Raw genomic sequence first — 22520 nt, 5'->3', positions numbered from 1 at the left:
GCATGTGCTCAGAATAGAAGTCTCCTTCGCTGCTCAGTTGACACTCAGCCTTATCTGTTCAAAAAAGAAAGAAAGAAAGAAAGAAAGAAAGAAAGAAAGAAAGAAAGAGAGAGAGAGAGAGAGAGAGGGAGGGAGGGAGGGAGGGAGGGAGGGAGGGAGGGAGGGAGGGAGGGAGGGAAAGAAAGGAAGGAAGGAAGGAAGGAAGAAAGAAAGAAAAGGAAAGAAAAGAAAAGAAAAGAAAAGAAAAGAAAAGAAAAGAAAAGAAAAGAAAAAGAAAAGACATTTGGGGTCAAAAGCAGTAAAATATCAAATAGGCCCAATCGTTTTAGTATCACAGATCTTAAGGATTTTTTTTTTTTATAGAAAAGTGAACCTCAAAAATTGGCTTTGTAACTTCACTAGAGATGTAGAATCTGTCTGGAGTTAGGGGGCAAGACAACCTGAAACTATAAACTGTGAGTTCAGCAGTCAGCAGAGTGGGGGGTGGGGCTGCCCTCAGCATCAAGAAAGCACAGGACCTTTGCACTCTCTCTGCTATGCTTAGAAACCCCACACTCCCCCAAGGGGGCTTATCCCCACACTAATTAACAACTCCAGGTCATTAGAAACTCAGGCCATAGTACAAGGAGATAAGTATGGATCGATTCGCATTCTTCTACATGATAACAACCAGTTGTGCCAGCACCAATTGTTGAAAATGCTGTCTTTCTTCCACTGGATGGTTTTAGCTCCCTTGTCGAAGATCAAGTGACCATAGGTGTGTGGGTTCATTTCTGGGTCTTCAATTCTATTCCATTGGTCTACTTGTCTGTCTCTATACCAGTACCATGCAGTTTTTACCACAATTGCTCTGTAGTAAAGCTTTAGGTCAGGCATGGTGATTCCACCAGAGGTTCTTTTATCCTTGAGAAGAGTTTTTGCTATCCTAGGTTTTTTGTTATTCCAGATGAATTTGCAAATTGCTCCTTCTAATTCGTTGAAGAATTGAGTTGGAATTTTGATGGGGATTGCATTGAATCTGTAGATTGCTTTTGGCAAGATAGCCATTTTTACAATGTTGATCCTGCCAATCCATGAGCATGGGAGATCTTTCCATCTTCTGAGATCTTCTTTAATTTCTTTCTTCAGAGACTTGAAGTTTTTATCATACAGATCTTTCACTTTCTTAGAGTCACTCCGAGATATTTTATATTATTTGTGACTATTGAGAAGGGTGTTGTTTCCCTAATTTCTTTCTCAGCCTGTTTATTCTTTGTGTAGAGAAAGGCCATTGACTTGTTTGAGTTAATTTTATATCCAGCTACTTCACCGAAGCTGTTTATCAGGTTTAGGAGTTCTCTGGTGGAATTTTTAGGGTCACTTATATATACTATCGAAGTGTGGACACTATACCCCTCCTTAGAACTGGGAACAAAACACCCTTGGAAGGAGTTACAGAGACAAAGTTTGGAGCTGAGATGAAAGGATGGACCATGTAGAGACTGCCTTATCCAGGGATCCACCCCATAATCAGCATCCAAATGCTGACACCATTGCATACACTAGCAAGATTTTATCGAAAGGACCCAGATGTAGCTGTCTCTTGTGAGACTATGCCGGGGCCTAGCAAACACAGAAGTGGATGCCCACAGTCAGCTAATGGATGGATCACAGGGCTCCCAATGGAGGAGCTAGAGAAAGTACCCAAGGAGCTAAAGGGATCTGCAACCCTATAGGTGGATCAACATTATGAACTAACCAGTACCCCGGAGCTCTTGACTCTAGCTGCATATGTATCAAAGGATGGCCTAGTCGGCCATCACTGGAAAGAGAGGCCCATTGGACACACAAACTTTATATGCCCCAGAACAGGGGAACGCCAGGGCCAAAAAGGGGGAGTGGGCGGGTAGGGGAGTGGGGGTGGGTGGGTATGGGGGACTTTTGGTATAGCATTGGAAATGTAAATGAGCTAAATACCTAATAAAAAATGGAAAGAAAAAAAAAAAAAAAAAAAAAAGAAACTCAGGCCAGAAGGAATTTATCACCTCCCCGGAGGCAGGGAAGCCTGGTTGGCCAGCTTCTTCCAGATGGATTCTGTCCAATCTGGAAGGAGTTTGCCTGGAAGCTTCTGCTCTGGAAAGTGAGGCTGAGGGCCAGACTGCAAGGGCTGAGGACAGACAGGCCCTAAAGCCCATCCTCAGCCCACATCTCTGTGAAAATCCTCCATTCCACTGAAACATGCACAAGGACACAGATGTGTTGGTAAATTGCAGAGATGCTGTGTGGGTTATCTTCATCTGCCCAGGCTCACTTCAGTCAGACCCTCCCCTGATGCATAAGTCACCAAAGGAGGCTGCTTGGTCACACAGGAGAGATCTGGAGGGTGTGTGCCCCAAAACTAGCAATACTCACTGAAGACTAAACTAGAATTGCATCTTGCCAAAAGGTCCCCACAATCTTGAACCGTCTCTGCCTAGTTCACTGTGGGAACGGTGCTGCTCTGTCTGCTAACCTGTGCTCCCTCTCCATTTCTGTCTTTGTTGCCAAGAGAGGTTATGTAAGGATGTTACATAAGTCTTCTCCTTTATTTGGGCCAGCCACTGGAAAGTGGGACCTGTGTGCGGTAACACATATTTATTGCAGTGCCCTGAGATTCCCCACCAAACTGGATTGTATTTGGAGAATAAGCCTCTGCTTGTCGATCTATCTCTGTGAATAGTGAGGGGGGGGGCGCTCCTAGTTTAGTCTACACCCCTCTCCCCCAGCACACACACAGATGAATCCTACAAATACTGGCTTCACCCTAGGCAGAAAGCCACAAGCTGAGGGGCATAAGTGGGTCTCTTCCATGGGGACATTTTAACATACAAGGGTGTCTCTCTAAGTCTGGGGCCTAAGAAGACTAATGCACCATGGTAGTTTCATCAACACATGTTTGAGGCAGGGATGGAGAAGTCAGCAAAGACCACCAGGAGCCATTAGAAAAGGAGGCAAGTGCAGCCTGGGCAGGGAGAAGTCCACCAATGAAGGCTCCTGCACTTGAGACAGTAGGTATAACTCCTGCTTGTGATGACAAGTGAGCTCATGGGAGAGGAGCAGGGAGCAGAGAGCCTCAGAGAGGGATAAGAGTGCTGGGAGAGAGCCACTGCACCCGGGAAGGGACAAGGAGGTGAGGTGCCTGCATTCCATCATGAGATTAAGGACCCCTGAGCCATCTCAGATCCTGATTCCCTTCCAGGTTCATTCTGTGGCAGTCACGCAGTTGACTACACCTGAATGTTCCTCTCCACAGCCCATCTACTTGACTCTGTGGTTTATAATTATCAAACATCCAGCTTTCAGCCAATGAGGTTTCTACCAAGTCTGCTACCTCAATAAATAACAGGCCACTGATTAGCCTCACAATCAGTCACAAGCACAGCACTAAGGCTGATTTGGACCCTGAGCTCTGAGCAACTAGGTGAGTATGTTTGGGGGCAAGGTTGGGGTTGGGGGGTGTCTCTGCATTCCTCTCCTGTAACAGGACCTTCTTGTTCATGTTTTCTCAAAAGTCTAAATGTTCAGAGCTGATGGGAAATGGCTTTGTTGAAACTTGATCTTGGAAATCCTGCATTTGCAATGTATATACTCTAGAGAAAGAGATCAAAGGAGCTGGGCATGAAGACTGGTGGCCTCAGGGTACTATCTCAATGCTCCATGAAATTTAGAGAGCCAGTAATGGGGCCAGGAGGGTGGAAGAGAAGGGGGCCGCCGGTACTTCAAGGGGAGTCTAGAAGGCAAGTGTTTCTTTATCATGTTCTGCAGGTGAAGATATAGGTCCAGAGAGATTAAGTGATGTGCCCAATGTCTCACTTCCAGACAGGCAGAGAAAATAACATTCCAACCAGTGTGTCTGGCTTTATACATTCTCTCTGTTAATGGTTTCCTCTTAGGTCACATGTGCATGTACACACACAGACACACACAGACACATGTTGAATAGGTTAATGGCAAGCTGGGAACTTAGTTGGGGGACTTGCATGGTTTCTTTTCTCTTCAGCAGGGTTACAGGGAAACCTACAGTCAGAAGCAGCTGTGTCTTTGGTCTTTGAGATCTTAGCCTCCGAAGTCTCCCATGGCTCCTTATCATATCCGAAAATACCAGGACAGCGACCACAGGAGTGTGGTGGATTTGTTCCGCAGAGGCATGGAGGAGCACATCCCCGCCACCTTTCGCCACATGCTGCTGCTGCCCCGAACCCTCCTGCTCTTACTCGGGGTCCCTCTTACTCTATTCCTGGCCTCAGGCTCCTGGCTTCTGGTTCTTCTGTCCATCCTTACCCTCTTTCTTTCCCTGTGGTTCCTTGCAAAATACACATGGGAAAAGCATGTGATGAACTGTTTGCACACAGACATGGCTGACATCACCAGAACCTACATGAGTTCTCACTCCTCCTGCTTCTGGGTAGCTGAGTCTAGAGGTCAGACAGTGGGCATGGTGGCTGCTCGGCCAGTGAAGGACCCCCTCTTGCAGAAGAAGCAACTGCAGCTACTTCACCTCTCTGTGTCATTGCAGCACCGAAGAGAAGGCCTAGGGAAAGCTATGGTCAGGACTGTCCTCCAATTTGCACAGATGCAGGGCTTCAGTGAAGTTGTCCTTTCCACCAGCATGCTGCAGTACGCAGCCCTGGCTCTCTACCAGGGCATGGGCTTCCAGAAGACTGGCGAGACCTTCTACACCTATTTGTCCAGACTAAGGAAATCTCCAATGATAAACTTAAAGTATAGCCTCACTTCTCCTTGGGAAGGGGACCTGTGATCTCTCTCCTCTGGGCGTCAATCAGGATCTGATTGCTTCTGTAATAGTAACAAGCAGACCCAGCTACTTCAGGTGCAAACCACTAACCCTCACTCTCAAGCACATCTGAGTAAGTGTTTTGTGGGTGGGCTTGGGGCAATGGTTACTCTGTGTTATCTAGGCTTTCTGAGGTATTCTTTAGCTAACATAACGCCATGTATAAAAAGTAACACAATATGAACTAACCAGTACCCCGGAGCTCTTGACTCTAGCTGGATATGTATCAAAACATGGCCTACTCGGAGGCCCATTGGACTTGCAAACTTTATATGCCCCAGTACAGGGAAATGCCAGGGCTAAAAAGTGGGAGTGGGTGGGGAGGGGGGTGGGGGGGAAGGGTATGGGGGACTTTTGGGATAGCATTGGAAATGTAAATGAGAAAAATACCTAATAAAAAAAAAGGAATGAAAAGAAAAAAAAACAGTAACACAAAATAGTAAAATTTTACTTAGCTTGTGAATCTTTGGGTCATCTACTGAGCTTGGCAGGCCAGCTGTCAGGGTCTCAGGACACCTTGGGTTGGCAGAAGCCTATTACCTCACTCTAGCAGTCTGGTTCAGGCAGGGCTCCAGGTTTTTGTAGAGTTACAAAAGCAGAAGCATAAGGAAGTGAAGGTCTTTCCCAAACTCTGAAGGTGTTACATGCAGAACTAAGACTTGGTTGGAATCTCACCTACCTCTGCTTTAGAGGGACTGAAGTCCCAGAACCAAGGGACTGGCTATGGCCCTGTGACTAGCCAGGCAGCACAAGGTTAGGACAGTGGGTGGAGGTGAGCCACAGGGTGTTTTAGAAATTATTTACACACTGTGGCAACTGATTGGACTCGACCTCGTGGAGCAGCATGCATGTCTTAAGATAGGCTGAACATGGAGTGTTCCTATAGTCAAGAAAAGCTATAGGATTAGCAAGGCTCCCATACATCAGCCCTGGGACACAGCTCCATCCTGTCCACATTGCCCTGCGATTCCTCATTTCCCTAAGTGCCTCTGGCCTGAATGTGTTCCTGTAAGCCTTGATGTCTTAGGGTCGTGATAATATCATAATAGCAGTGCAAATGTTATCAAATGACACCAACTGTTTTTTTGTGTATTTTAAAATAGTTATTAACCCCAAGCATCTGCATGCTTTTAATCCCAGCACTCAGAAGGCAGAGGTGAGGCAGGAGGCTATCTGTGAGTTCCAAAACCAGATTCATCTACATAGCAAAATCTAGGCCAGCAAGAGCTACATAATGAAGCCCTATCTTAATAATAATAATAATAATTTAAAAAAAATGGTTAACTTTAAAGCCTGAAAGTGTTTTCTCCCAGTAATGGGAAAATGAAAGAAGCCTATAGCTATGTCTAAAACTCTCAAGTTCACAAGTAGTTAAAGAGAGCAATGCTGTCCATGGAGTCACATGAATGCATGTGAATATGTGTGCTCTCTTTTGTGTGTGCGTGTGCGTGTGTGTGTGCATGTGTGTGTGTGTGAGCTTGTGCAAATATGTCAGAACTCAACCTCAAATGTTTTTTGACACAGTTTCTCACTGGCACAAACTGGCTGGCCAGGTAGCCCCAGGATCCATTTATCTTGATTCCTCATTGCTAGGATTACAAACAAAAGCCCCAACACCCAGCTTTTCTATGTGGGTTCTGGAAATCTGAGGGCTTGGGGGGGTCACTTTACTGGCTCAGCTGCCCAGCCCCTGCATGAGTTCTATGGGGAACTGCTGCTCTGCCTCCTGCAGTCACATAGCCTCAGGAAAGTGGAATGTACCTTTCTAAACAGCTCCACTGATGCCAGAGGCTCCGGGATATTCTTGGCCAGTTTGACACCCTGCTCTGCAGTGGAGAAACACGTGCTGTTTAGCACTTGTCTTAGGAACCCCAAATCTTCAGGTAAGAATGGTAGGGTTACTTCTAACAGAATTGGGATGGGCAGAAAGTCAAGGAAACCCATGAACTTGGGGGATTTGTGTCAAAAGAAGGTAAGAATAGGGTGTCAGATCTCCTGGAACTGTTGTAAGCCATCATTTGGGGTGCTGGGAATTGAACCCAGGTTCTCCAGAAGGGTAACAAGAGTTCTTCATTGCTGAGCTCTCTCTCTAGCCCTGGTTAATCTTTTGAACAAAATCAATGTGGATGTATTCAGTAGACAGGACCCAGATTAAACTTTACCAGTATGGCTGGACATGGTTGTAATTCTAGGTCAAGGATAGCCAGACAGCTTTAGCAACACTGTGAGATGTTATCTCTAAAAAAAGAAAAAGCTAATGTGCACATTGTTAAAGCAAGTTTGTTTTAGGAACAATTGTAGAGCTAGCAGATATTTGTGGCCAGGTAGCAGGGTAGAACTTTAAAATTAGCCTGACTAGACAAAACAGTGGGCTAAGGCTTCTGCAGGCAACTGCCCAGAGCTCAGGTTAATCAAACACACTGCAGGAGAAGGTTAAAGTGAGGCTCTTCTATTACCAGCTAATGTCCCCTCTCCATTGCATCTTAGCTCGGCTCTGTGTGAAGGAGGGAGGGGCACAGGCTGCTACCAGCAACCCTGCCTCACAGAGGTGAGCAGAATCAGGAGAGTGTGCTCTTGGCTGAGGGAACTAAGAAACAGGAAGGAGAAGCCTCACTTGGATAAAATCCAAAACCTGTGGCTCCTTCAGGAGGGGATAGCTTGGCAAAGATGGCACCTGCGGCACTCAAATAGTGCATGGTGAGGGGACATTCTGAGAAGGGAGTGGGAATGACTGTGAGTAGGACAGCGTCCTTTCCATTGGAAACAGGTGTGCATGACTTTACCCTGAGGCATGCAGACATAGCTGGAGTGTTGGTGAGTTTGCCTAGAGTGCTTTTGTGACTATATAACTTGTCATTACCTATTCTCCTGTGAAAGGAGGCGAGTTGTCCCTGCCCTTTGCAATGTTAGGAAGCTGCTGCCTTTAGCCTTCCTGGGTGGGCAGTGGGGTGCATCGTTGAGACTCAGTTGTTCAGTGAACACAAATCTCTTCAAGATGCACTTGGATTCCACTTAAGCCCCTTTCCTGGACAACTCTGGTGTGCCAGACTTGCCAATCCACTGAGCACAAAAGGGTCTTTTATTTTTAGTATGCATTTTCCAATGCAGGATAACTTCCATAGTTAGGATCCGGATGTTTGTCATTCTGTGAAATTGCCTGTGCCCACTATTTAGCTCCTTTTTACATTACCAGTTTTGGAGGTTGATTCATATAAGCTTTTTATGTACCCTGCATATAGATCTTCTGTTGGTTACCTGTGTTGCAATTATATTCTTCAATGGGGGGGGGGGCGGGTGCAGCATGGGGGTCTTTTCTCTCCCTTTATGGTTGATAACATTTTACATTTCATTGGAGAGGACTAGAGAGATGGCTCAATGATAAAGAACACTTGTTGCTCTTACAGAGGACCTGGGCTGGTGCCCAGCACTCACATGGCAGCTCACAATGTAAGTGAAGGTCCCTGAAAAGAAGCTGTGTCTAGCTGTGAACAGTTGTAGACTCTGAAGCCAGCCTCAGGTACCTAATGACCTCCCCTCTCTTTCCCTGGGCTCACATTAAGATTATGTCCTCTTCGCCCATACCCTCACTACAAACTGGAGGCCCTAGCAGACACTGCAGGACTTGGCTGGGCTCTATAAGGAGTAGACAGCAGGCAAGCAGCTCTAAAGTAAATCCACAGTAAGTTAGAAGCAGCAGCAGCACCAGGTGAGCAGCCCTGGCCTGGGCTTCCAGCAAAGAGAGAGGTATGGGTGGGTCCTGGTGAGGCTGACAGCACGCTGACAGGGCAAGTATAGCTGGTAGAGAGAGAGCAGGGCAGGCTGACTGCCTGAGGAATGAAGCCAGAGATGGGGCCTCTGGATCTCTGTACAGTAGGGATGTCATCTTGTGATCTGGGAGCAGAAGGCAGGCCCCAGCTCTGAGAACTGTTTTCAAGTCCTGTTTCCATGCCCTCTCAGGTGCCAGACCTGAATGCTCTGGCAGGGCATCTGAACAATCCAGTGCTGGGCCCGAGAAATCCTATTATTTCCATCTTGCCTAAGTTGCCTTGCAAACTGGGGTTTGAGATAACCACCACTTCCTATTTCTATTCTGAATGGTAACAAACAAGGCATGAAGTCATAGCATTTTGGAGCTGAAAAAGGTTTCAGAGTTACCTGCTCCTCTCCAGATAGGAAAGAAATGAGCTTTTGTGCTTGCTTCACTATGAGTCAAGCAGCAAAGTATAAAAACACACACAAGCAGGGGCTCCCTCTCTCCTAGAAGTCAAGAGTTCCATCGTAAGGCATGGCCGTGGGCAAGGCCGCAGTGGAGAAAGGAAGACCTGCATCCAAACTCCCAGTGCCTCTGCCGCTGCCCCAGACCCCACAGGGACTAAGCTGACATAGACAAAGACAATGCTTTATTAAATCATATTCACACAAATATAAATTAGTCTCTTTGGGATCATAAAAAAAAAAAAAAAAAGGATTCCTAGGCTCTGAAGAAAGTAGTCTTATGTCAGTCCCAAGGCACTTTTCTCCCCAGGAGATGATTGGTCACTTTCTGTGGAAGAAAACACAGGGCAGAAGTCAGATGCAGACACGGGTAGCTGCTCAAACTCACCTAGGCACACTGTGGAAGAGACTCAGACTGCTTTCCCTAAATCTTGTGTTGCTCACCTACTGACAGTGGCAATGAGGAAAAGTGTTTTGGAAAGAGAGTTTATAAGCCACACCTATTCCTCCTCCATAGCAGATGATCTAGAGTTCTGACTGCATCCCAGCACAGCCAGAGCCTGAGTGCTGCTAACACAGCAGGCAGCCATGTGGTTCCTGGGGTCTCCCCCAGTGCTGAGGCTCCTGGGTGCTCTAGACATGGTTCTTAACCTCACATAGTCTGGTCTGGTGTTCAGATTCTGACTTTCAGGGTCCTCTAGAATGTAGTGAATAGCCTGGGAGGAAAATAAGAACTGTGAGAGACAGAACCCTTCAAGCTGGTGGCCAGCGTGGCTTCCAAGAAAATCTGCCCTAGGAGGTTCTTGGCAGGCTCCAGGCTCTTGCCTCACTCCCTGATGACTCTCACGTGATCCTGTGAGTTTATTTACTTCATTCCAGAGGATTACAACAGGAACTTAATCACCATTTGGAAATTACAAGCCTGATACTTTGTACAGTTGAGCTGCGAGCGAGAAGTTGCCTGTGTGGCACTTGTAGACACATGGGAAGCGGCTCCCAGCTACCTCTCACTTGAAGGCTGATCACAGCTGCCTACTGCTGAAACCTCAGCACGCAGTCACACTGCTTCTCAAAAGCAAGCCAGGCCATTTCTAGTTCCTCTGCTGATAAGCCTGACCACCCCTCCACAGACAGTGCCAACTCAACTAACCATTTTATAGTGTTGAGCACGTAGCCAGTAGGATTTATATTCTGATTTTCTCTTCTCCTCTTCTCTCTTCTTCTTCACTTCTGGAAGCTGCTCATAAATTCTTAGAAATGCCACAAATGGAAAGACAAAAAGCAGTAAAGTTATCAGGCATGAAGGCACAGGATGGCTCTGCCCACACCTCTAGCTCTATGCTGCCTAGGCATCCAGCCTCTAGAAAAGCCAGCCCTGTGGAACATTCATGTCCATAGATATGGAGAGCCTAGCCTGGGTATGGTGCCCACAGTATGAAAGAGAGATGAATAAAAACACAAAACATTGACAATAGTGCTTACTTCCAGAAAAATAATAAAATAGAGTAGGTAATATTGTTTTCCATGCCGTGTGCAAACTGTATAGTGTCAATATAATAAACAGGTATTACTGAGTACATACATACATTAACACAGACACATACCTCTATGTTTACATATATCACTATCAATTGGGGTACCCCAGGCTAGTCTGGAACTCAGTCTAGCCTTACCTTATCAAATGCTAGACTATATGGGTATGCAACACCATCTTTAGCTAATTACTGTACTTTAAATGTTTTCAGGACACACACCCAAGTCTGGTTTCATGACACTACTCTTTTGCCTCCTTTATCTCCCCCATCAAGGCTGACTTTCTACGTTATGTTCTACAAATGGAGAAAACATGGCTTAAACACTGCTTAACACGGTGACTTCCAGATTTACCCATTTTCCTGAAAATATATCACTTTTCACAGCTGAATACAATTCCACTGTATATATGCCTCACATTTCCTTTATTCACGTCTCTGCTGATGACTATTGAAGCTGACGTCATTTCTTGACTGCTGTGACTATTGCTGCAGTCCATGAATACAGAAGCATCTCAGTGATGTGTCAGCATAAGGCCTTCAGGTGTACACCCAGAGGTGCCACAGCTGGATCACAGTTTCATTTTCAGTTCTTTTAGGGGGGTGGGGGGGTTGTTTGTTTGTTTGTTTTTGTGGAACATCATGCTGAGTCTACAGTGGCTGTGGCAGTGGTCTTCCCTCCCACAGTGCATGTCCTCTCTAGCACTTGCTATCATTTGTTCCTTGATGCTAGCCATTCTGACTGGCGTGAGAGGAAATCTCAAAGAGCTTTGATTTGTATTTCCCTGATGGCTAAGGAGTGTGAACACATTGTCTAATATTTATTGGCTCTTTGTGTTTCCTCTTTTGAGAACAGCCTACTCAGCTTATTAGCCCATTTTTCAGCTGGATGATTAATCTCTTTAGGGTCTCTATAGAGTCTACAGAATCCTCTGTGGGTGGTGGTGTGAAACACCCACTTTGTCTCCCGTGTTGGAACACAGTTGGTGGCACTGTTTGGGAAGATTGTGGAACATCACTGGAACAAGTGGCTCCCTAGGGAGGGGTCTTGAGCTTGGACCTACTTCCTGTCACACTCTACTTGAGCTAGCCTCCTGCTCCTGTCACTACGTCCTCCTTCTCTGAGGCTGGAGCTGTAGGCTCGTATTAGGATATTTTAACAAAGCAACAAGAAAATAACTAGACAGATGCATAGCTGTCTTCCATCTGGAAAGCCATCTCTTTACTCTGCTGTTTCTTTGCTATACGAAACTTTAATTTTATGAAATTCCATGTCATGTCTTAGGACATTGCTGTTACCTTGATGTGTTTTGCCTCTAGCATTTTCAGTTACTACTGTATTTAAAACACAGGAAATAAAGAAAGGACTAGAATAGATGCACCTGTAAAATACCATAGAGGTCAGAGAGAAGAGAAACTTATTCTGAGGAAAGGGCAGAGCAAGCTTCAGAGAGCTTAGGCTTATGATGGAAATAAAAAAACCTGTCAGGAACAGAGAAAAAAAAAAGAGAGACAGGGCATCCACGCTGGGGAAATGTGTAGAGATGTGGTACAGAGGCCAGGCAGGAAGCAGGTCAGGCAAGGCAGCCACGAGCCGAGTGTCTAATGTGAAAAGTTAAGCTTCATCCTATAGAGGGCTGGGTGTCCCTAACTTCAAGCTGAGAGAGCACAAACAGGCATTTGAACACTGACTCCCAACAGAATAGACTGTGCAAGAATAAAGCAGAACATGTCTCAACCACGGCTAAGCGGTACGGAGACACATTCACAACAGGACAGAGAGAAAGCAGCAGTCAGACCTGCACACACAGAAGAAACACTACAATCACTACAAAGCCCACTCTAGCCACAAGATGACTGTTTGCAGGATGGAGGGAAGGATTTTGAGTAATATTTATTTTCTTCTTTCTACTTTTAAAAATATCTTCCAAAGATTTTTACAATTTTAAAAACACAAATCCTTGAAAAGGACGCAGTGCCGAGTGGTGGCAGCACCTGTAACGCTGGCTCTCCAGAAGCACGGCAGAGGCACGGGGATCTCAGAGAGTTCTAGGCCAAGCTGGGCTCCAGAGCAAGCGCCGAGCTAGCCAAGCTACCTATATCTAAATATTTCTTTCAAGCTATCTATATCTAAATATTTGTTTCAAGCTCTCTATATCTAAATATTTGTTTGTTTGCCCCAAACAAACCATCACTGCTAAAAACAACAGCAGCAGCAACAACCCACCATTTCAGCAACTCCATGACTGTTCTTATTAAAGCCAGCTTCTAATCAGCCCCAGAAACCTGTAACTTAGTTTTTCAATGGCATTCTTACAATCAATATGTGTTTATCAAGCTGATTAACCAATGAGTAGACAATGCTTCAATTGTATAAAATTCAAAGTCTTTATGAAAAACTCGTCTAAAGAAATGACTCAGCCCCAGTGGTTAGGAGCACTGGATGCTAGGCAGAGGAAGGACCCAGGCTCAGTTCCTAGCATCAAAATGTAGCTCACAAATGTCTGTAATTCCAGCTCCAGAAAACCGGACACCCTCGTCTGCCCTCTCAGGGAACTGCATGCCTGTGGTACACTAACATATACGCAGGCAAAACATTCATACAAACAAAAAATAAAAAGAAGTCAATCTTAAAACCACAAGAGACCAAAGCCCCAGCCTCTCACGCGCCTAACCAGAGCCACTCAGCCCTTGCTTCCCAGAGGTAAGCGCTGTTACCAGTTCTTTTGCAATGGACAGAAATACTTTACACATGCTCAGGGCCTCACAGCTATTAAAGCAAAGGCATTTGTTTTTAAACACTACCAATGAGGCAGCGGACTGAAACTGTACACACTTCGGAAACCCAAGTTATTAAGCTAATGTTGTAGAGAGCAACCCACTATTTCTTACTCTGTTAGAAAAACTCCTAGAAATGAGCTTGCTAAGAAAATTTGTTTCAAAATACGTTTTAATTTCATCTCTATGTCTAATGCAGAGAAGCTCACCCTAGGCGTTCCCCTTCCCTCTGAACAGGAACCAGGTTCATACTATCGTCTGTTTTCTCTTCCTTTCTTGTGCCATGAGAAGCAACATCAAACCTCACCCCACCGGCTTCCATCTGGGCATGTGCTGGGAAGCAGAGCTGCGGGCAGCTGCACGGAATCACTCCCGTTCCTTCAGACTTACCGTCTGGTCCTCTGAATCATTTCCTTCTTTCCAATAGGCTTGTTCTTCTGGACAGCCAGGAGGACTAGACAAGAGAGGAGGCTTATCAGGGGACAGTAAGTGTAAGGAGAGGTAGAGCTTAGTGAAGGGCTGCTGGAGCCTGGGCACGGACCTGAGTTGGAGCACAGGAAAGTGACTAAGACCAAGGACAAGGCGCACTTCTGAACTGCCTTAGGGGTCAGAGGCCACCGCCCAAATCTGCTATGGCAGGGACCCCAACTCCTGGCCAGCTGAGCGGTGAGGCTGCCAGCTCTCGGTAGTGCTTTACACCCCCAGCTTCCTTGTCATTTGATGGAGACTTGCCACTCAGTGCAACAGAGAGAGCACACAGAGACCTGGGCTGCAAACCCAGCTCTTTCCCTAAGAAGAGTAAGTGGGGGTGAAGTACGAGCAGCAGCCCATGGGTGGCCTTCCTTAGAGAGGCGCTGTGAGAACAGTGCCAGGCAGACCTCAGGTCAGTGCACCAGGGCTCACTTCTTGCCACACTCTGGAACCACAAACACCAGGTTAGTTCACAAGAGGCACCGTCCTTATGGCAGCTTGTCCTTTTAGAGGTGCAGTGGCAAGGCGAGCGGAACCGGCTTACTGGGGTCACAGACACATGACAAGCTAAGGTGGGCCAGTCTAAGGAGACTCACGTCTCAGCAAGCAAAGCCACGCTCAGCATCCTCGTGCTGCCTGGCATCCGCTCTCAGCAAAGTGACATGAGCGCATACCTCTCCTGGGCAGGGGCCTCGCTGAGTGGAACAGAGCCTCCCGCTCACTCTGGAACAGGCTCTGGAGCTTCCTCTCCTGGACAAGTAACTTCAGACGCTTTATGCGCTCCCCAGAGTGGGAGATGAAATCAGGTCTGTGAAGCTGAAGTGATTCCTAGAGGAGAGAAAGCCTCGCATTAGTGACACAGACTGTTTTCCAAGTCCCCAGAACAACAAGCAAACTAATAAAAAAACCAGCACCTATACCACAGGTCTAGGGAGCCTGAGGGGAGGGCACACCCAGGGAGATCAAAGGAAGCCCAGAAACACCTTTAGGAAAAGCTGAGAACCAAAGTGGGGTCACCTGCAACTCTTCCAAATGTTGATGAGACAAGAGGTCAATTCATTCACTTCAAACAAATTCCTCATTAAATATTTCCTTTAACCACCAAGGGGGCAGAGCTCAGGGATGAGCGCTTGGTTTACTCTGCACAGTGACCCAAACACTCGGCCTGATCTGTACACGGGGAGCCTGCACACAGCAACAGAGCCCTTCCTCTCCTCCCAGTCCACAGATGCTGAGGACGGTGGAATGACTAGACCCCAGCATGCCAGCCACACACCCCACAAACACATATGGCTAAAGTCAACCTCATGTCACTGTGCCTACCTGCAGAGTTGCTCTCACAAATGGCCGAAGAGAAACCTGGCCACTATCCCTGCCTGGGCCTCCCAGGGACCCACGACTGTTCATGCATTGGGCCTGCCAGTTTTGTTCCCTCAGTGGCTCCCTCCAGGGTTTGGTTTTGGTTACTGGTTCAAACCAGGAGATAACAGGTCTGTAAATCTTGGGCAGGTTTTCCTTCTTAGATCCTGATTGTCCACTTTCCACAGGAACAAACCATGAGACTCCTACAGGAAATATTTTCAAGAACAAACATTTTAATAACTGCACCCAATTACATCAAAGAAATGTATGTAATACTGACTTGCATGGGACTCATCGGTTGGGGGTGACAATCTTTAGGGTGCCCATAAACTGGTCTCAACTACAGAAGACTCTACATAAAGTTCTAGTTACTTTCAAACTTTTCGAATGTGGTAGCTGGCAGCTGGTGGAGTACAAAGAGCTTTCCACAGACTCAGACACGTCTTTTACTAGTTTCCGGCTACCTGGAGTTAGAAACCGACCTGCACAGGGATTTGGCTTGTTCTTCCTTAAGTTTTTGGTCTGCAGATAATTGGAAAGAAACTTTTTCTCTTTGGCTTTTTCTTCTGACGAAGAAGTCACATCACTGTCCTCTTCCAATCTGGCCTCACTAGAACTGGGAGTTGGGAAAGTCACCCCAACATCCTGAGTGTATTTTTTGACACCAGCCACAATCTCCAAGTTACCTGAGGAGAAAGACAGATGTATCATGGAGCAGACCGGAAGCAAGGCTGGCAGGCTTAATCAAGACAGATGGTGAGCCCCTATTAATAACTCAAAACACCATACACTGCATGGGGAGAGGGGACAAAGAAGGAGAGGAAGAGAGGGGAAAAAAGGCAGACTGTTGCAGAGGAAAGAAGGTTTAATTCTTAAGTGGGTTTAGCTATCAGACAGAAAGAAGAAATATGGATTCCCTGGTTCAGGCTTTCATGAACTCTGACAGCAAGATAACAGGACAGTAAGTATGTCTGGCCCAGCTGCCAATCACCCAGGAAGAGGAAGAAAGCGGTGACGATGGCGAACTCAAGACTTGAAGGAAGAAGGAAAAAGACTGACTTGTATAAAATCAGAAACTGTCTAGCTCTGCTCTCCAGTTGTTCACAACAAAGGACCCCAGACACCGTCACGCAGGCCACTCTCTTCCCTATTCTGCTTTCACAAAATGCACACAGAAGCACTTTTCTGAACATCGAGTTATAAAGTATATATGCATGGGACCTTCCAGTATTGGTAAAATAAGATTTCTTTATGTTTGAGTATGAGTGTTTTCTCTTCATGTATGTCTGTGTGACAAGCATTCCTGCAGAAACACTGAATTCCCCAGAACTGGAATTACACATGTTTGAGTATGCTTGTAGTATGTATGTGTGTATTGGGAAGTGAACCAAGACCCTCTGCAAGAACAACCACTGCTCTCAACCATCTTATCAGCCCGTAGAGAGAGCTTCTTCATTCTACATAAAATTTCTTTATGGGAAATTACAATAATTAATTTCAACATTGATACTGATGGCTGTCAACATTGATTTTAAGTGTATCTACTGGCCAAATTCCAAATGCAAAAAATTCTGGGTCAAACTAAATTTGATAAGAACTGCCAAACTGTTCTTCACAGGGGCGGAATTACTTGGACCTGCTATGAAGATACTCATTTCCCTAAACTCTTACTTAGAAACTTGCTATTTTTCAATTAGTACATAAAAAAATAGCATCTACACATGCAGATAACTTTTAATCTTTACACCTTTTATCATTTTAAAGTTAAGTAAGTGTGCTGAAGAGGTAGGTCTACATCAATGCAGAACTTAAACTCAAGGGACTTACCAGCTTGTACACCCTTGCTCACCATGCGTACAGTTTCCTCATTGGAAAGAGCAGAGTCCAAGCTCAACAAGCTCCCAGGAGATGAAACAGAGTCAGAAGAAGTCATATGGTTTGCCACCTGGAAAAATGAAGAGAGACTCTCTCAGAATGACCTGCAGCCAGAGATACAGTTACTCACAGGGCCAGCCAGCAACACAGTTCAAAGCTTGTGAGTGATGATGTGACATGTGTCTATGAGAGGGAGAAGCCTGCTGTGATGACAGGACCCAAGCTACTGCAACAGAGAGGTGGGAATGTCCCTCAGATCTGAGGAAGCCAAAGAATCTGGTAGCTACACCTTAGTCTTAAACATCTCCAGAATGAAATTCTCAGCTGACATTTGTAGATAATTCTGGAGGTAAAAGAAATGCTAACCTAAGTGATGAAGTCCATAGCAGATCCATCAATCAGCAGATCTTATATATCAGACAGATACCAAAGAGCTACAATGCACCTTAAGAAATCCCAAATAGGCCAAGTGAAAAATATACAAAAGCCCTTTTTAACTACATTCAGAGCAAGTAGATTGAGTTGAGGGACAGAAGCTGACACTGGTGGGTGAGAAAAAGTTCAAAATATAGCTGAGCAAATGCCCCATAAAACTGTTTAAAAGAATAATAAGTGAGTGCTAATAGCCCACTAGTTAATCCCAGTGTGAAGCAGAGGCAGAGGCAGAGGCAGAGGCAGAGGCAGAGGCAGAGGCAGAGGCAGAGGCAGAGGCAGAGGCAGAGGCAGAGGCAGAGGCAGAGGCAGAGGCAGAGGCAGAGGCAGAGGCAGAGGCAGAGGCAGAGGCAGAGGATCTCTGTGTGTGAGGCCAGTCTGTTCTACAGAGCAAATTCCAAGACAGCCAAGGATGAGAGACAAACCCTGTCTCTGAATGAATGAATGGATAGAGAGAGAGAGAGAGAGAGAGAGAGAGAGAGAGAGAGAGATAAAGTCTGTAAGCAAGCTTACAAACACAGAGATCAGAAGAGGGCATCAGCATCTTCCAACATCACTCTTAATCTATTCCTGTAAGGCAAGGCCTCTCCCTGGACCTTGGGCCCACATTCCACAGATAGACTGGAAGCAGGAAGCCCCAGCTTTGCTTGGATCTGGGATTGCAGGGGTATAAGGATGCATAGCTTGGTAGGTAGGTGCTGGGATCTGGCATGATGGCACAGCAGCTGTCCTTTTCCACTGAGATACTTCCCCAGCCTAAGAGGGTTTCTTAAGCCTGCTCATCATAAACTGTCTGGGGGAAGGAGAACCCTACGGGGGTGGGTGGGTGGGGGATGACAGAATCTTTTGGGGAGAAGTTTAGTCGTCAGCGTTTCTTCTAAGTGCCAAATGACATTTTTATAAGCAAGTTTGATAGAACCATAGTGCAGTTCAAGCACTTTGAACTGGACAGACTCCAAGGCCTCTAGGAACTTAGCTCAGAATCCTGGAAAAGGGGGAGACATGATAAGGCACCTGAAAGCAGGAAAAACTTTGATTTTCAGAAAAGTAAGTCCTATAAACTGGTAAGTTTAACACCATCGACCTGTCAAATTTAAAACTGATCTCACGGGTCTGCTAATGTGCAGGAATGTGAAAGTCAAAGGCTCTCAAATGTCCAAGCATGGTAAAGATGACAAAAACTAGCTTGCAGATTAGCCTTTTCCTGGTAGACATGGTCACTGAATAGCAGCATGTCTAGTATACTTATATTTAAGGACTAGAGTCCTAAGGGTTAAAATGACATACTGGCAGACCATGGTAAGTCCACATTTACCTAGTATTATTTTTAAAGCTCAAAGAGGCGGTGCATGAGTGCATACCTTGTACTGTATGAATCCCCACAGAGCACCTCCTGTGTCTGTCTCTATGTTTGGTTGCAGCCATCCCTGCCTTTTTTTGCATATCAATGTCTTGGATTTTTGGAAAGCAGAATTTCTATGTCATAAACACCCAGAGTGCCTGAGAGGCTGAAAATCTCTTAAAAACAGGAGTATGGCCCAAATCAAATCAAAGATATTTAGTATGGATAGTTATATAAATTAAAGGTCAGAGCACTGTAGAGACAGAATGGTAAGATATTTGATGTAGGAGAGGAAACAAAACAAAACAAAACCAAAGTCAGCTCCAGGCCTAGAATCCTAAGACCTGAACCACTGCTAGGTCCTGTCTTTACTAATTAATTCTCAAGACACAAAGTTGTCTCTTTGTATCAGTTACCTCACTTACAATGTAACTGAAATTCTTACCCTGAAACTACAGGAAGTGTAGAAAGGGGCTAAACACACTGGCTTATACTTAAATCCCAACACTTGGGAGGCTGCAGGAGGACTGCATGCAGCCTGTCTGAGGTTAGCCTGAGCTATATGGTGAGGACCTGTCTCAATGAACAAAGACATACATATATCAAAAAAGTGTTCAAAATAGCAATAAAAAATTCAACAAAAAGGAATACTAGAAAAAGATAAAATTTCACCTCTACATATTAAAGCGAGAGGACCATGATTTCAAACCCAACCTGGGCAAAACATGAGGTGCTATCTCAGAACAAACAAACAAACAAACAAACAAATAAAGGTTTGCTGGGTGATGGTGGGCTCCAAAAGAGAATGAAAACACAACTAGTATAAAACTTTTAGAGTGCTAAAATGCACAAGCACAAAAGGGGCAGTACAGGCAAGACAAGTCTCTAAGGGAGAAATACACCTAAATAAACAGAGACACTTATGTGTGAGTTAAGACTCAAAACTGCTGGGATGGCATCTCCCCAAATTAATCTGCAGGTTCTCCATAAACCTAAAAACTCCTAATGAACTTTCCTGAAAAGAATGTGTAAGATGATTCCAAGCTTCCATAAAAAAGCAAAGGATCATAAGAGCCAAAAATTATTAGGAAAAGAAAAAGAACAGATAAAAATTAGATGTCCTCATTTCAAAACAAAGTTAACAACAGTATAACAGAGATAAAACCTGGCGTGTAGACACATCAGTCAACACAGAGTTGAGAGTGCTAAGGTAAACTCTTAAGATTATGGTCAGCTAGGGACTCAGAATAAATGAATCTTCACATGCCAAGTGACGCCAGCCACCACACCACATACAAAACATGCACTGAACATGGATGCAGATCTAAAGAATTACTAAACCCAGCAGATATGTCCAAGCTTTTTTGACATTGCTCTGACACTGCAATCTTATCCAATGGTACACTCACACTACAGGTCGAACATGCCTGCATCAACTTTTAAAATGAAAACACAGGGAAACAAAACCTCAGGTCTAATACTCAGGTCTAATAAAAATAGCACAATCCACAAGGGGAAAACTGTTACACCAAACTGCATTATTCAGCCCTTAACTTCAAATTTCATTTTTAAAATGAACAGAAGTGCCAGAATAGGAGACATTCTCAAGTTATACATCTTATAAGACTTGTTAAAGAATACCGAGCTGATAAGAATAGTTAAAACATAATACCCAAAAGGCAGAAAAGTGACCCCAAATACATAAAACTCTTACTAAGTGAGCAGAAAGACAGACAACCTGGTTTAAAAATAGGCAAAATTGAGTATCCTTGTCAGCAAAGACAAACACACCAAAGGTCTTCACTATCCAGTCACCAGGAAGGTCGGATTAAAATCATGGCAGGGAGCCTTCACATCGTCTAGTATGGCAACCGTTCTGATAAGATGTGGAAAAACTGGAATGCGCAACACTCTGCACACAGGCACAGGAAAGAGCAAAGCCACTTTGGGGGAAAAAAGGGCAAAAAGCCACAAACAGTAGCAACGGAAAACCAAACCAAAATCCCCCTAAACAAACAAACAAACAAACAAGCCCAAAAAGGGCTGGGAAGCAGTGAGTGGTGTATGCCTTTAAGGCAGAGGCAGGCAGATCTCTGAGTTCAAGGCCAACCTGGTCCACAGAGTTCCAAGGCAGCCAGGGCTACACAGAGAAACACTGTCTCAAAAAAAACAAAAACAAAAACAAACAAACAAAAAAAAAACAAAAAAAAAAACCAATAAATGACTGAGTGAATGAATAAGTGAATTAAAAAAAAAGTTTCTAAAAACATTTAAAAAAATCACAAACCATTTCACACCTAAAAGAAATGAAAATGCTTACATAAAACTTCTAGACAAATGGTCATAGTTGTATTCCAACAACTAAAAACAATCTAAAGGCAGGTGTGGTAGGGAATGCCTTTGATCCCAACTCTCAGGAGGCAGAGGTAGATGTAGCTCTGTCAGTTTGAGGTTAGCCTAGTCTACGAATCGAGTTACAGGACAGCCAGGGATACACAGAAACCCGTCTCAAAAAAAAAAAAAAAAAAAGAGAGAGAAAAATTAAAAAAAACAATTCAAATATCCACTAATAGACACAATGTGATAAACACCCACATAATCAACTACTACTCAGCAGGAAGAGGAAATACTGAAAGCATATCACATGGGTAAACACTGAAAACACTGAAGCAAACAAGTCATCTGCAAAAGGCTGTATCATCAGTGACTATGTGAACTGTGCAGAACAGACAGGCTAAGGGTTCCAGAAGCTGAAAATAAGGAATGACTGACTATAAATAAACAGACACTCTAAAGGTGGGAGAGCTGAGGACTGCACAACTCACTCGCACTAGACACTTAACACTGCTGCCTCTGCTGAGTCTGAGGCCTGGGAACAAGAGTGGGGCCCACACAGAATGCTCAGGCTACATCAGTTCTCAGGGTTCACTAGGCTGTATTACCAGCTCAAGAGAGACTCAACAAAAAGACTTCAAGTGGTGAGTGTGGCAATGAAGATAGGAGCTTGATTGTGTTAGGTTGTAAAAGTGTTTTAGCCTATAAATGTGGCAAACTGATTCCATCATGCTTAGTTCAAAGATCCAACTTTCAAAGTCTGATGTCCACAAACAGATCCCCAAGAAGGCTGCTGTATTTGAGAAAGGAAGTGGAAAGTTCTTCCATACAGTATGTGTGAGGAATGGTTAGAATGGATACCTAGAGAAAAAGATCTTGTGACCTAAGCGACCTAAGGTCGCTAAGAGAAAGCGACCTATTTCCCATGCCAGAATTCAGAAAGGAAATGGCTTTTTGCAATCTTAATAGTGAAAACTGTTGCTACTTAGGGACTAAGACATATGCACTGGTCTCTGGATCTGCTGAAGCAAAGGCTGGTGAGTCCTGCTTCAGGCAGGGTGTGAAAGCCATGGATAGGAGCAAAGACCTTCTGCATTTCCAAAGACCAGTTGCATTTACAGTGCATATTTTGGTAAATTGCTATGAAAAGACAAACTTCAGGGTCAGGCGGATTTCTGAGTTCGAGGACAGCCTGGTCTACAGAGTGAGTTCCAGGACAACACAGAAAAACCCTGTATCAAAAAACCAAAAACCAAAAAAGGAAGAATGAAAGAAAGAAAAGAAAGACAAGACAAACATTCAAAACTATAGTCTAAAAAAAGTCCACCCAACAAAAAGTGCTTATGTACAAATGTCCTTATGACAT

At 44.8% G+C, this 22520-nt stretch overlaps 2 protein-coding genes across 9 annotated transcripts in view; one reads left to right on the top strand and one right to left on the bottom strand.

The window, feature by feature from the left end:
• The window catches only part of Alms1 (ALMS1, centrosome and basal body associated), a 139114-nt gene that overhangs the window by 14662 nt on the left and 101932 nt on the right, over positions 1 to 22520 (bottom strand). For 4 of the 7 annotated variants that reach the window (XM_006506052.3, XM_006506049.3, XM_006506051.3 and 1 more), the window contains 6 exons: positions 16999 to 17116; positions 15654 to 15857; positions 15133 to 15374; positions 14484 to 14637; positions 13729 to 13792; positions 10179 to 10278 (listed from right to left, as the gene is read on the bottom strand). In XM_006506052.3, coding sequence (XP_006506115.1) covers positions 10179 to 10278; positions 13729 to 13792; positions 14484 to 14637; positions 15133 to 15374; positions 15654 to 15857; positions 16999 to 17116 — 882 coding nt within the window. Of the gene's footprint in view, positions 1 to 9194; positions 9357 to 10178; positions 10279 to 13728; positions 13793 to 14483; positions 14638 to 15132; positions 15375 to 15653; positions 15858 to 16998; positions 17117 to 22520 lie in introns of those variants that run through there. The other 3 variants (XM_006506050.3, NM_145223.2, XM_006506053.4) reach the window with 3 other exon arrangements.
• On the top strand, positions 3065 to 5243 carry Nat8f7 (N-acetyltransferase 8 (GCN5-related) family member 7). 2 transcript variants are annotated; one of them, XM_006505219.3, is made up of 2 exons: positions 3065 to 3439; positions 4022 to 4997. In XM_006505219.3, the coding sequence occupies exon 2, from the start codon at positions 4094 to 4096 to the stop codon at positions 4775 to 4777; it is 684 nt and encodes a 227-aa protein (XP_006505282.1). In that variant the 5' UTR covers positions 3065 to 3439; positions 4022 to 4093; the 3' UTR covers positions 4778 to 4997. The 2 variants fall into 2 exon arrangements, with proteins under 2 accessions (XP_006505282.1, NP_001240839.2); NM_001253910.2 differs by having other exon boundaries at positions 3389 to 3439; positions 4019 to 5243.

The sequence above is a fragment of the Mus musculus genome, chromosome 6, assembly GCF_000001635.26.
Source record: "Mus musculus strain C57BL/6J chromosome 6, GRCm38.p6 C57BL/6J".
In the NCBI taxonomy this organism is placed as follows: domain Eukaryota; kingdom Metazoa; phylum Chordata; class Mammalia; order Rodentia; family Muridae; genus Mus; species Mus musculus.
This window is presented reverse-complemented; position numbering and strand designations above follow the sequence as displayed.